At 39.8% G+C, this 15,269-nt stretch overlaps 1 protein-coding gene across 3 annotated transcripts in view; it reads right to left on the reverse strand.

The window, feature by feature from the left end:
* PHIP (pleckstrin homology domain interacting protein) overlaps nt 1-15,269 on the reverse strand; it is a 106,373-nt gene that overhangs the window by 82,253 nt on the left and 8,851 nt on the right. For all 3 annotated transcript variants that reach the window (XM_026845215.1, XM_026845213.1, XM_026845212.1), the window contains 2 exons: nt 13,108-13,268; nt 540-761 (listed from right to left, as the gene is read on the reverse strand). In XM_026845215.1, coding sequence (XP_026701016.1) covers nt 540-761; nt 13,108-13,191 — 306 coding nt within the window. In that variant the 5' untranslated portion in view covers nt 13,192-13,268. The remainder of the gene's footprint in view (nt 1-539; nt 762-13,107; nt 13,269-15,269) is intronic.

Here is a 15,269-nt window from a genome sequence, read left to right on the forward strand (position 1 = left end):
GGGGGAAAAAAAAAAAAAAAAAAAAAAAATCAAGTATCAAACCATATTTAAGGAAAGTAAGTTGCAATGAACACCAAAATAACATGATGCTGCTCAGAGTCACTCTCTTCCTTAGGAACAACCCTTCTGGGTTACTTGCCAAAGCACTCTGGGTTCTCCCTCCCCACAACCCAAGTTGTACAACAGCATGCAACTCTAAACAGAAACAAACAAAAGTATTCAGCAGTGACTGGAGTTCGTACTCAATGTACCTGCCCTCAGAATCACAGCCTGCAAAGGAATGACACTTCAAAACAGAACAGCCCACATGCATCATGCAATTTTTTTGAACAAGGATTATGTCTGGCATTTTTCAAGGGTCAGGCATTTTGACAATAAACACATGCTATTTCTTAATGTGTACCGTAGAAATTCCTTCTCACTTCACGGCTTAGTTGACTGGCACATGTTTTTATTACACAAACTGTTCTGAGGTGGTTCCTTTTTCAGTGAAATGATGCATTTTGTTGCTTAGGTGAGTTCACAAAGCAAAAACCTACCTGCAATGATGTTATAGATGCACTGTGGCCCTGAAGAACTGCTAAGGGTGCACAAGTTCGAAGGCACCAAACTCTGATCATTTTATCACAGCTTCCAGCAGCTATCATGGTGTTTTCATAGTTCACTGCCATATCAGATATTTCAGCTGCATGCCCTCTCAGGGTAGCCAACAACCTTCCATCATCTGTTGCCCAGATTTTTACAAGGCAATCATCTGATCCCTAGAAGTAAGGTAGAAATCATGTCAACCGTTAGCTGTTTTGATGTTACAATTAACTAACATAATGAACTGAAAAACAGAACTAGTGGCATACATATTTCCCCCCCAAGCTTTTAGCAGTTTTCCATACTGCATTCAAAACACAACATAAGATTACATTAATTCTCAACAGTATATACAAAGCACGATGCTTTTATAATACAGATCACAAATCTTACAGCAAGTTGGATTTATGCTCTTCAGTAAGACACTTTTTCCAAAATTCCAGCACAAACTGAAGCAGCTGTTGCAATACATTAAAATGAAAGTTTACATTAAACATGAAAATGAATTATGAATTGGTACCATGTTTGTCATTTAGCATTATACCCACATATGTTCCTTATATTCCTAGTTTCATCCTGATGCCCTACTAGTGTTAGCAGTACACTTCCCACAGTAACAGTGAGATAGCCTGTACGAACAGCTAGTCCATTATTAAGTCAAAGTACTATAAACCCATTTTGATATTCACATTAAGAAACACTGAAATGACTACTCTTTCTCAACAAACTTCAGAGGCTTCATCTACCTCTTCATACGTAACACATACTTTGCTGGTCTTCCCACATCACTGTAACATCTGCTTGCCTGTATATAACAAATTCATAGCCCTAGCAAAAATTTCAGAACTCAGCCCTTCATTTTTCATTGCATTTCTACACCTCCCTGAAAGTCTGAATAACCCTGCACCTCGCGCAACACAATAACATTTGAACACTGCACAGAGACACTAACAGAGGAGACCTGCTGTTAACATTTCATTCATTTGCTCAGATTCCAAAGCAATACAAAGCTGGGTGTTGGGTTTTAACATCTAGAGCACTGATTTGCTACTGGACACACACAGGTGCAATGTTACAATGTAACACCATCATTATAAAATGTCACCAGGGTTTTTCCTCTTCCATTTACTTACAGTACCTCTGCAGAAGTTTATCCAGTATTTACTCTTTAACGAAGTCAGAAGGCAGAGCAATACTACCGCCCACCTTTCATAAAAAAGGTATCCAAAGTACAGGGACCAACAGTCAGATTTTTAAAAGACCGCTAAGCCTTCAGTGAATGTAAGCATCTAACAACCACAATTCCCAAAAAATATTTAGAGGTTACTAATGCTAGTTCCAACATTACAACTTTTATAAACACAGAAATGACATTTTCCTTACTTAGTACACTCTTCAGACTACATTCACGTAACTATAGAAATCCCACAGTGTCACAGCTCAACTCAGGTACGGTTCTGGGCAGACGCATCTCAGGAAGCTCTCACCGACACAGCCACTACATGCGAAGCAGAGCCTGTCCCGCTGGAGAGCCCTGCAAACACTCCAGGGAACACTTTCAAAAGGAACCTAGATATATCCTGCAGTTATTGGAATGCATAAAAGCATTTGGAAAGCTTTGGGTTTGCCTTTTTTTAATAAATTATGACTAGCCCGTTTACATTAATGTTGATGGATAGACAATTTCCCCTTCCTTAACTTTTTTTCATTACTAAAAAACATAAATTCAGTTTTCTACTTGAAAATGTAGCTAAGTTTTATTCATTGTATTGGTTCAAATTCAAAACTACTATCTGAGAGAAGAAGGGAAACAGCACACCTGCAGTCACCCAACAATTCACACTCATTCTCATTTGTAGCAACACCCTGCAAACCAGAAAACTTCCTCAGCCTACTTTTTGTTTATTGTACAAGAAGTTGCTTCTGGCTCGCAGGCAGTTTATCCACAGCAGTTTCTCTCTTCCTGTACTATTTCTATCAATTCAGACAATACACATATCTCTTAACACAATGAGATACAACTACAGCCCCAGTTTCTGTAACAGTAAAAAGAATACTGATTTTATCTAGGTACACTGAGGGAGCACATTTTTTTGCAGATGACAAATACAGGTTGATTCCCTACAGAAGGTCTTTATCTCTAGCATCAGCAAAAAGCCTACTTTGGAGCATTAGTGACATTTTAACCCAGCAGAATGTTTTGCAGGGGGACTCCAGAGATGCAAAATCAAGGTAATTTAAAATTTTACTGTGTATGTGATTTCTGGAATACCTTGGTAGGTAATCTGATCTACCAGCTGCAATGCTTCTACTTTTCCTCAGGTGGACGTAACTTTAAGGGCATGACTTTCCTCTCTTCCCAGCTCTCCACAGGTACAACCATGAATGCAGAGATGTGGGCAAGACAACTTCTCCCACACCTCTGCCCTAGTCATTTTCAGCATAAATTTCTGAGCCTCCAATTAAGGTTGTCAAACAAATTCTATGCCACTGCACATTCCTTCTAAACAACTACTTCTATTAAGAGAACATCCCTCTTTCCTCACAGGAAAGTACAGCGTGAGACTTCAGATTTCTCTTTGGTCCTCCAGGTGTGCAGAGGCTAAGCAATCAGCACTATGGAAGAGCACGGCTCTGAACCGTTAAAACTCAACACTCAACCAAGACTGCTGCCTTGTGATGTCTTGGTTAGTTATTGCAAGCAACAGCCAGTTTATACTTCTAAAAACTTTGTACTAAGAGAGCCTGTAGCAGGAAAGTGTCTATTTGACAAAGAAGATAAAGGAAGCTTGTTAATGATCACATCTTCTGCTTCTTGGGTAAGGAGACCAATGGTACAGGCTATACTATTTCTACTTTTACGTAAAACTTCCATGCTGAGATTCTGGGGTACACATCCGTCTTATTTAACTGCTAGACCACTACAATGCCAGCCCAGGGAAAACAACCACAGTCTGCAGAGCTGAACAGCAATGGACAGACAGAATCACAGAACCACTGAGGTGGGAAGGGACCTCTGGGGATTGCCCAGTCCAACACCCCTGCTCAAGTAGGGTTACCTAAAGCAGGTTGCCCAGGATGATGAATCGATCATTCCTGATTTTGTTATCTTCTGCACATCCTCTGAAGATACTCACTGACGACCCATCACTCAGATTCTTAAAGAAAATGTTAAGGAAGTACTGGGCTCAGTACCAAACCCTGTGGTAGGCCCATAGTGATGGCCTCCAGCTGGACCTCATGCAGCTGATTACAATCCTTCAAACCTGGTGGTTCAGGCTATTTTCAATCTCACTGTCCACATATGTAGCCTGTACTTCATCAGTGTGTCAGTAATGATGCTATGGGAGACAGTGTTGAAAACCTCACTACAAGTCAGGAAAAACAACATTCACTACTGCTTCTCATCCAACTCGGTGATTTCATCATATAAGGTTATCAAGTTGGACAGGAATAATTTCCCCCTTTATATATCTACGTTGATCACCTTCTTATTGTCAATATGTTTGGAGATGGCTTTCAGGAGGATTTGCTTCATCACCTTCTTGAGTGACTGAGGCTAAATGGTCTGTAGTTTCCTGGAACAACCTTCCTGTCCTTCTTGAAGAAGTAGTAACACTTGCTCTCTTCCAGTCCTCAGGAACCTCTCCTGATCATCACAGCCCTTCAAAGATAATTGGGAGTGGTCTTAAAGTCACTAGCCAGTGCCTTCAGCACTTGCTGGTGTGTCCCATCAAGTCCCATGGATTTGTGTATGACCAGGTCATTTAAATGTTCCTTAGCCTGATCCCCTTCCACCAAGTCATCATCTTCCTTGCTCCAGACTTTCCCTCTGGTCACAATGATATGGGATTCCTGAAGACACATCTGGCCACTTGTTGAGATTTAAACCTGACTAGCAGCTAAACACCAAGCAGCTGCTCGCTTACCCTCCCCTACCCCAGGCAATGGGTGAGAGAGTTCAAGGGGTAAGGGTAAGGACACTCCTATGTTGAGATAAAAGCAATTTGATAATTTAAATTTTAAAAAAATAATAGCAATAATAGAAAATACAAATGAGTAATGCACCACGTGATTGCTTGCCATCCACTGACTGATGCCTAGCCTGTTCCTGGCTAGTGATCCCAGAAATCCACAATCCTGGAAACCAAAGATCAATCCTTATCTATATACTGAGTATATAGATATATACTGAGCATTACGCTAGATGATATGGAATATTCCACTGGCTAATATGGGCCAACTGTTTTGGCTATGCTTCCCCCACAGCTTCTTGTGTACCTGCACACTAGCAGGATATGGGAAGCTGATAAGTCCTTGATTTCTTAGCAACAGCTAAAAACATCAGTACATGAATGCTCTTCTCATATCAAATCACATACTGAATCTAAACCACAGCACTATTCTAGCTACTAAAAAGGAGAGGAAAAAAAAATATTAGCTCTATCCCAGCCGAAACCAGGACACCACTAAAGACTGGGGAAAGATGACATCAAGCATCCTGTCTTTTTCCATGTCCTCTGTCACCAGGTCTCCTGTCCCATGCATTAACAGGCCTCTTTTCTCTAGTATGCCCTTTGCTGCTGCTATACTTGAAGGAGCTGCTTTTGTTGCTCTTCACATCCCTTGCCAGATTCAACTCCAGGCTCTTTTCAGCTTTCTCAACTGAACTTTCAGAGAGTGGCTCTATTTCTCCCAAGTCATCTCTCACTGCTTCCACCTCTTGCACGCTTCCTTTTTGTGTTTCAGTTTTGTCAGGGGCTCCTTGCTCATCCATGCAAGCCTCCTGCCACCTCTGCTTACTTTCCTGTTCATCAGGATGGACCATTGTTCAGACTGGAACATGTGACCCTTAACAGCCAGCTCTCTCGAACCCTTCCTCTGTCCCATGGGATTCTTCCAAGCAGGCCCCCAGACAGGACAAAATCTGCTTCTCTGAAGCCCAAGACTGTTCCTACTTTTTGCCTTGGTCTCTCCTCACAGGATCCTGAACTGCATCACCTCCTGCTCACTGCAGTCAAAACTGCCCCTGACCTTCACAACCCCAAACAGTTCTTCACTGTTTGTAACTATCAGATCCAGCAGAATGTCTTTTGTTGTCAGCTCCCCAACGACCTAAGCCAGGACACTGCCATCAGTGTACTAGTGTAAAAACTTCCTGGATTGCTTGTACACTGCTATGTTCCCCCTCTAGCAGATACCAGGGTAGTTCAAGTCAACCAGGAGGCCCAGGTGAAGCTTCTTCCCATTGTCTGAAGGTGGCTTCATCTCTTCTTCCTGATCAGGCAGCCTGTAGCAGTCATACACCCCAATATCACCCACACTGGTTGGCCCTCTAACCTGCACCCATGAGCTCTCAGCTGGCTAATCACCTCTCCCCAGGCAGAGCTTCAGGCATTCCCACCACAGCATCACATAAAGGGCAACTCCCACTCCTTGCCATCCTGGACTGTCCCTCTTGAAGAGCCTATGTCCATCCACAGCAGCGCCCCAGCCCTGGGAGCTAGCCAACCACACCCTACCTTGTTGGTCCTGATGAGATTATAGCCTTGCAACTACACCCAGAATTGCAATTCCTCCTGCTTTTCTCCACAGTGCATGTTAGTGCACAGGCACTTCAGATGGGCAGTGACAGGCTGCTTTCTTAAAGCATGAAAGCTTTCCCCATAATGTACTACTTGATCTGTGTGCATACACTTGGGGTGGGCCCCCTTCAGCCCTTTAAGTTGTTTTCAGGGTTTCTTCCATGAACACCACCCCACAACCTTTGCTTACCTACCTGGTCCACCACTTCCCCACATCACTGTGGTTTGTTGAGAAAGATGCTTTTGCCCCATGTTTGCCTCTTACTCTCCTTTTCACATCTCTCAGTACCCGTAACAAGCAGCTTCCTCTCCTCTGCACACTTTCAGCACCTCTACAAGTTAGAAGTCTCCAAAATCCTTGATAAAGTTGTTCTAGTGGAAAGTTACACTCTTAAGGCAGTTGTAATAGGATCCAAAGAAAAAATGTACCCCACAGACAAAACTGCACAATAATCAAACAACACCTTTGCTTTTACACTGGAAGTTCTATACCTCAAGCCTGCTAAAGCACCTTACTAATAGGCACTATTTTCCAAAGCTTTGGACAGTGCCACAACTCTTTTCTGAGCACTAGTCTTTAAATTCTCCAATATCCCTAGGGCGTTATCATTAAAAAAACAACCCAACTGAGCAGTCTAGCAGCAAATACAAGACAAATTCTGACATTTCTCTTAATTTCATCTAAGCTAGTACTCTGACAGTCATTTTAACCATAACACAACAATGTAAGTACATACTAATGCAATTATTTGGCATGAACCTCAAGAATCCTTCTGAATTACCTCAGAACTTCAAACTGTATCCTCACAAACTGTAACAAGCGTTTGCAGCCTTTGCTCTTTGTTGCCCCAGCATATTAGACTGTATGAATATGAAAACCAAGTACTCAACAGTCTAACTCCTGTTACTACTTTTTCTCTCAAAATCTTTATCAAACTCTTGAAATGACCATTTCCTTCTAGATCACTGACTTTTTTTTGATTCAGAACCACTGAACTAAGACTCAATAAATGAACATACTATGTATTTTATTCTACCTTTATTGCTACTTTTAGCTCAGCTCAAATACCTGTATAAAAAGAAATTAAAAGAAAACTTTCAGGAATAGCTTTTAATTAATAGGTAGAACTTGGGACCTCCCATTAATATGCTTACCTACCCAGAACGTCTACAAGAAAGAAGATGTGAGGACTTCTTAAATTTAGTTGTTTAACTGAATTTAAAATGTAGTTGTTAGTATTTAAGGCTTTTGAAAAGGCTCCAAATCTCACTCATATTGAATACCTTGGAAATGATACACAGTGTTATTTATTTTAAGAAATTTTATATTATTGGCTTAGTCACAAAATGTTTTTGACAACCATACACACACAGGCTAATTTCACTTATAGCTTGATTTATTCACTTCTACTAAGCCACTGAGAGGCTAAAGAGAAGGAAAAACAAAGAGGAAACAAGCTCAGTAATGCACACTTCCAAATCAATTCCAATGAACAAGTTAACAAAGGTTTACAACAGAAATATAAAACTTGCTGTTTAGAGCTCTAAGCAGTTTAAAGAGACCCTTTTTTTTTTTTTCTCCTCTAAACTCTGCTTATAAGGTGCTAAGCAGATTCAATTTTAAACCCTTTGCTTCCTTAAAACAAATATATGGCCACTCTATAAAGCACTCAGATTTGGGTTTTTTTCCCCCATGCTACTCAGTTTCCATAACTGTTCCTGTGCTTCTAGATTCAAATTTACACTTCTGTATCTCAAGCTTCAAAAAGGTTCAAACTCTACACCTACTCAAGGAAATGATTATCTGAACAATAACATCAGCTCGCTCTGTTCTAGTGTTATGGAACTTAAGAGTATGAAGCAGCTTGTGTATTCTTCTCAAAAGTGCAACCACCACCAAAAAAAACGCAAGAAGTGGAGGAGACAAAAAGGGTGTGTGTGTGTAAAACTGATGCTGACAAATAATAGCCTCACAGCTCAGAAGAGAAACAGGAAAGCAGAAGGAAATAGGGAACCCAAAACTTCCAAAACACTATAGGGTAGAAATCACTCACATTTGGATTAATCTCTTTCTCAAAGCAGCACATGCATAAGAACAGAACCACACCATTAATATTAATTGCATCATAATCTAGAAATCTAAACCACTGGTCCTGTTCTTCTTGAAGCTGTACAAATTAAAAAAAAACCAACTCTGTCTACAGAACTATACATATTACATAAAACATGCTTCTACAATTCTCACCTTGTACAGATCAATATTATGAATAAGCTACTGACTTTTCAGTAAGATTACAGCCTGCAGTCATTTTATTGGATGAACATATTGTTCAAAGCCCAGCAAAAAAAAAAAAAAAAAAAAAAAAAAAAAAGCATTATGAGACCCTTAAAATGCTGCTTGCAGAATGTAACTGATGGACAGCAAACTGCACGTAGACAATTTAAAGATGTAAAATGGTCAGCAGGAAAAGAGAAGCTAGTTCTGGAACCTAATGCCACCTGGAGGATCCTCAGAGATCCATTTAATAACATCAATCAAAGAGAGAACATCAGCAAAAAACAAGCCTGCTCCATATCAGCTGGCTATAGTATAGCTATAGAGGCATGTGCTGTACACATCACCCCTGCAGAGAAAAATTAAATGACTGTTAGCAAGTCTCAATAACAGAAAAGGAAATCAAAGAAAAGGTAAAAAAGAAAAAGGAAAGAAAAAAACATTAAGGTAAAAAAGTAAATTCTAAAGCATCTTGGCATGATAACACTATTAAAATTCAAATAAATTCATGGGATTATCTGAACTGAAATGGACAATTCACAACTCTTAAAATACTGTTGCAGTTCTACTAGCAAGAGCATCAGCTTACACTACAGCTCATGTTTCCAAGGTTATGTCTACAACTGCTAAGAATTATGGGTCTATTAAGAAGCACTTGTCAAAAGTAAATCCCAGAACAAGCTCGGCACCAAGAGAGAACTGATGACAGCATTGCCAAGGTATGGAGTAAAACTGGTTTACTTTCCTAGCATTACAGACTTATGGGCTGACATGAAACTGCCAAGAAATGTACAAATTAATCTTGCATTGGAATCTCACAGAGACTATTAAACAATGCTGCTTATTATTCCCTAGAAAGAGTAATCTCAGAGGACACAGGAAGATAAAGGTGAGAAAAAGGAGATGGAATTCCTTCCTTGCAGTCAAAAAGTTAAGTAGTGCAGGAACCAGAGAAGACAATGCTTGTTTCTATTACCCTGCATGGGTTCTGCAAGTCATACTTTTTCAGAGATCCATAATACAATCTCTGAAATAATTAGGTTTTCTTCACTGATGGCTGATAGGTCTTTCAGCTGTGTCTTTGCAAGTAAAGATGTCTTAATTGTAGTTAATTAAAAAAGCCTAAATTACTACGACTACCCAGTTTGTACATTAAGAATTTTTTTGTATATTCAGAAGAAATACAGGCAAGAGGCTGATGTTCATAAGTCTCTTGCAAAATCCATAAAAGAATATAAATAGAAATAGTCATTGCACGACCTTGTAGTGAGTTGGCCCTGGCTGGACTTCAGGTGCCCACCAAAGCCGCTCTATCACTTCCCTCCTTAGCTGAACAGGGGAGAGAAAATTCAATGAAAGGCTCATGGGTTGAGATAAGGACAGGGAGACATCACTCGGTGATTACCATCACAGGCAAAACTGACTCAACCTGGAGAAATTAATTTATTACCAATCAAATCAGAGTAGGGTAACAAGAAAAATAAAACCGAATCTTAAACACCCCTTCCCCCCGCCTATCCTTTCTTCCTGGACTCAACTTCACTCCCATTTTCTCTACCTTGTCCTCCCTCTCAGCAGCACAGGGGGACGGGGAATGAGCGTTGTGGTCAGTTCATCACACGTCTCTGTTCCTCCTCAGGAGGAGGACTCCTCACACTCTTCCCCTGATCCAGCGTGGGTCCCTGCCATGGGGTGCAGTCCTTCAGAACAGACTGCTCCAGTGTGGGTGCTTTCCCTGGGATCACAAGTCCTGTCAGCAAACCTGCTCCACTGTGGGCACAGGTCCTGCCAGGAGCCTGCTCCAGCACAGGCTCCCTGTGGGGTCACAGCCTCCTTTCCCAGTGCACATCCAGCTACTCCAGCATTGGGTTCTGCATGAGCTGCAGATCTTCACCACTGGCTGCAGGGGAATCTCTGCTCCAGAACCTGGAGCACCTCTTCCTCCTCCTTCAGTGACCTTGGTGTCTGCAGGGTTGTTTCTCTCACATATGCTCATCACTCCTCTCTGGCTGCAGTTGTTTCACAGCAGTTTTCTTCCCCTTCTTAAACTAGTTATCACAGAGGTGCTACCACCATAGCCTTGGCCAGTGGCAGGTCTGTCTTGCGAGCCAGTTGGCACTGGCTCTGTCAGACAAAGCTTCTAGCAGCTTCTTACAGAAGCCACCCCTGTAGCTCCCCTGCTACCAAAACCCTGACACACAAACACAGTATGGACCTACTAGCTAGTAGGAAAATTGCCTAATGTCCTGTTTTCAGTGCCTTTAGGCAAACTAAAAGCATCTTCTTCCTAGCAAAGATAACATCTCCCAGAAGAGTATGACTCAAAAATGTGCTGAGATTAGTTTCTTTCTCTTTTAATTTGAAGCAGAACATAAAGAGACCTTGAATTTAGAGGCTTTCAATCCTTCAGAGGTCAGAAGGAAAAGGAAACAGTTATAATTGGTTCTAGAAGATGCATCATAAGTCTGAAACAACCTCTTATCTAGCTCATGTTACACTGAATGCTGGAGGTTGTAGAGTAAAAACAGAGCAAGAACGATTCCCTACTGATGCCTGCAAATGTACATGCTGACAACAGACATGTCTGGAATGAAGTTTGGCTTAATTATTATAAATTCCTGTTTCTACTTACTACACTAGAGAATTTAGAAATTGCAGTGGTCTAGATTGAAAGAATTGGCACTATTTCATTATACAAATGCAATTACAACAAAGCAGCTCATAACCGTTTGTCAAATGACTACATGCCAGCTACAGCAACTTGGATTTTACTGGAATGCGGAATATGAGCCATTTGTTCTCCATTTGCCAACAACCACTTAAAACATCTACACAAATAACACTGGATTTGCCTAAGAACACAGAGGTAAGAAGTTCTGTCCCAGATTCTCCAAAATGAAAATTCACCACCTCAATTTCTATGGACACTATTTAACACTAGTTTGAAGCAATCATGATCTAAACTGGGACCTTTTTCAAGCAGTAATACCAGGACACCAGTGTATCTATCTGTCAGCAAAGGACTGCCAGGAAAGCCCTGAAGTTGCAGAAGCAGTAATCACTCCTGCATTTTATTTCAGGTTCTTCTACTTTCCTTTTGGAAACAAACTGCTGTTACAGTCAAGAGAATTCTCTCTTTAATCACTTTTAAATCAGACAGCAAAAACCAAGGGAATGTGCAACAAGGAATCATCACTGCAGATGCACCCAAGAAGTTTAACCTACGTCTGAAAGAGGAAAGATTTCAGGGACATGGGAAAGTTCTAGGAAAATGAAGAATCAGATGACCTTAACAAGGAGTTTTATGCACTTCATCTAGGAAGCAAAGTTGATTTTATTTAGAGGTGAACAGGGTGAGCATAGGTGATTTTTATACTTGTACACATAAAATCTCTACTCCACTCTGCCATGTCACATAAAATAAAACCACAACAGAGAGCTGTTTTCCTGACAGGTTAATCACGCATAAACTACAGGGCATAAGAATTTAATGCCTATGACTGCTGAGGGACTTAGCTTGCTGATGAAATCTAAAGGAGTATGAAAAAAGTCTCTGTTATGCCTGAAGTAACAAGTGAACAAATAAACAGGTCTGTTTAAAACACTGCAAGTGTTCCATATCCCTGCAACCGCACATGCCTCTACACAACAAAGTAAAATGTATGTGGGTGAAAGAGTGAATTATTTACAACTGCCTTGAAAGAATTTTAGAAGATAGGGCTGCATTACATAAAGAACTGAACTGTACTTCCACCGGCATTATTTGAATTACCTGCCATGAGGTTAGAAAAGACATAATCAAGCTTCTTGATCCACAAAGGTATCAAATTACATCCAGTGTTTGTAGGAAGGTAATTAATGCAGCCAAAGTGTCCCAGATCGGCACAAGGTGCATATTTAAGAGATCTTTGGCTCTATTAAAATTGACTACTTACCAAGAAATCCAAATTACACTGACACATATCTGTTTTTATAAATTCCCATTCCTTAGGAAACCTGCAATTTCGGTAGGATTTCAGACATCTATTCAGTATTTATATTTTTTAACAACAAAAAGCAAATAGTTAAAAATACTAAGAACACCAGTATAAAAAAAAAAGTTACTAGGATCTCATAAAGGCAATTCCTTGTGAGCCAACATTTGTTACAACATGCCATGTGAATTTTCAGCTTTCTAGTTTCCTTCAACACACTGTACCAAATCTAAGTGTACTGTCAGATGGTTAATAGTCATGCTTCAAATTTATAGAAAACAGTCAAAATAATCTTTAATTACATATTGATTGTTCTCTCTGACTTCCCAATCAAATTCTCTAGTGGTGGTCATTCTTTTGCTTATGTTCTTACTAGATAAAACAAGTCCAGAGGAAAGAATCTATATAGCACAATTACTTTCCACTGAAAATAACCTGAGTTTTATGACTGAACTACACAAATCAGCAATCACCATCACATCTAGCCTTAAGACATGTATGCCAAAACTATTTTAACATGCAAACCAGTACGGCTATTAAAAAAACACAAGAGTAGTAGTAATAAAGCATTTATTTAACTGCTCTTGATACACAACTTCAGTACATTTAGTTTTTCGAAATCATTAGACGACATGCTATTATATCTGTACTTGATAAAGTACCTACAAAAATAAAATTTTGTACTTACTGTAAATATTCGCCTGCCAGTCCGATCAAAAGTTACACAGTATACAGAAGATAAGTGTCCTAAAATTCGTTTGTGCATCTTCATATGTTGATAGACTGCAGTCGGAACAAGCCGTTCAAGTCTGTATTTTCCATTTAGTTTTCTTGAAAACAGGGTATCCACTAGGAAATGGGGAAAATAAGAGACAACATTTCTATTAAGTTCATAAACTAAGATACTTCTTCATGACGGAGTTTATTTCAGCACTGGAATATTTGATATATGGACATCTTACTATAGTAACTGTGTCTCATTTTCCCCTAGTTAGGGAAAAATACACACAAAAGTAGCTTATGATAGACATATGAAAAAAGTACCAAATTGTGAGGCAGAGCATAAAGATTCAATACAACTTTCAAGTATCCATATGTATGCTTCTCACTTGGTATAAAGTGTGAGAAATTCAAGAGGATTGAGGCAGCTTCCATGGAGGAGCAAACTACCTCAAATGCAACAAGCCTAAAAGCTTCCACATAACTATTAACTCAAGATCAGCAATCATTCAAATCTTCTCCAAGGCAACCTGCTTTTTGAGGTCTACACAATCAATCATTTATCCACCACTTGCAAGACAATTTATTTTTTGAAGAATATTGCTACCCACTACAGCTAAACAAGCCAACCAACCCACCCAAAAATTTACATGCAAATTTACCAAAACTTTACAGAAAAAAATGATTTTGACTAACAGAACTTTGTTCAAAGAGTTTGTTGTGGTTTGGTTTTTTTTTTTCAAAGTTTAAAAACTAAGAAGGTCCAGGAGCAGGAATCTACTTTGTTTTAATGAGATCTTCCATCAAGAACTCTAGTAAAAAAATAAAACTCAGTGTTATTAATTTTAAACTGCTACCCCTGCAATGATAAAGCAACAGAGTATAATGCTTACATGCATGGATACATAGACATTAGTCAAACAGCTCCTCATATAGTCATTAGATCAAAGAACGGCAATGGCGATACATTTTATTTTCCACAGAATTTTGATAAACCAGGTAAATTCAGATCTTCAGCTCCTTAATACATGAAAAGTAAAATCATAAATGCCCAACAATGTCCACAGCACTACAAATACATGAAAAACAAGGCACTGTCATTACTACTCTGGTTAGCTATTCCTTCTACACGTGACCAAGGCTATGCCTATACTAGTGAACTGAGCAGGATCAGGGCAGGGGTCTGGGCACTGAACCCCATTCACTCCCTAGCATGTGTGAAACAGCTACACACCTCGCACTGCTTGGTTTTGGTCCAGACCAACCAAACACTGATTCATGAGTCAGCACAGGTCATACTACATTAAATATGCAACCTGGATTATGGTTACTCTATAAGGAGCAAAAGCACTTAGTGGTATGGACAACTGCCAAGCCCACTGGACTCAGGCCATAAGAACAGCCCTGAAACATTTCAGTTAACTGCCTGCATAGCCCAAGGACTCAAGGAAGTTCTCCTAGTTTGAGATGGTTTGTGAAGGAAAAGGATCATTAGCTGTGGAGCAAGGCACTTCTAGTCAATGTGCCACTACTCCCTTAAGGCTCTACTACCATACCCTCTTCACTCTCCCCTTATACAAGAAAAAAAATGCAGCTGCACGTGCCTTATGACAAAGCTTTTCCTTGCCAACAGTCCAATTTAGAACAGCAGGAAACTGAGATTAGTTCAGTCACAAGATAAATCTAGTTTTGGTTTCTGATAAATCATCCTACAGTTAAAAAAACCCAAAACAACAAAAAAACCTCACACACCCCAAAAAACCCCAAAAAACCCAAACACACACAAACAGAACACAGAAGGTCTTTGTCACAATAGTGAAGTGAGCTTACACAATAACGTCAACCTACTCAGAAGTTACCTTTTCTTTGCTCTTAATGTAAAATAGAGATGGTTGTTGGAAATCAGCTGCTAGCAATGACAAAACCATAGCTCACAAAAAGGGAAAAAACCTTAACCGGAAGTTTAATTTGCAGAGATGTTCTGTCAATAACCTAAAGTATAAGCAGACTCTTTAGGTTAAAACAACCAGTGACTTCATGTAAGCATGTAATTTTTAATATACACCTGGAATTATGAAAAAACCTTTTAAAGTACTTGAGATAAATTTCAAGTTTGGGGGGTGTTTTCGG

The sequence above is a fragment of the Athene cunicularia genome, assembly GCF_003259725.1.
Source record: "Athene cunicularia isolate RWA chromosome 3 unlocalized genomic scaffold, athCun1 chr3_part1, whole genome shotgun sequence".
Classification (NCBI taxonomy): Eukaryota; Metazoa; Chordata; class Aves; order Strigiformes; family Strigidae; genus Athene; species Athene cunicularia.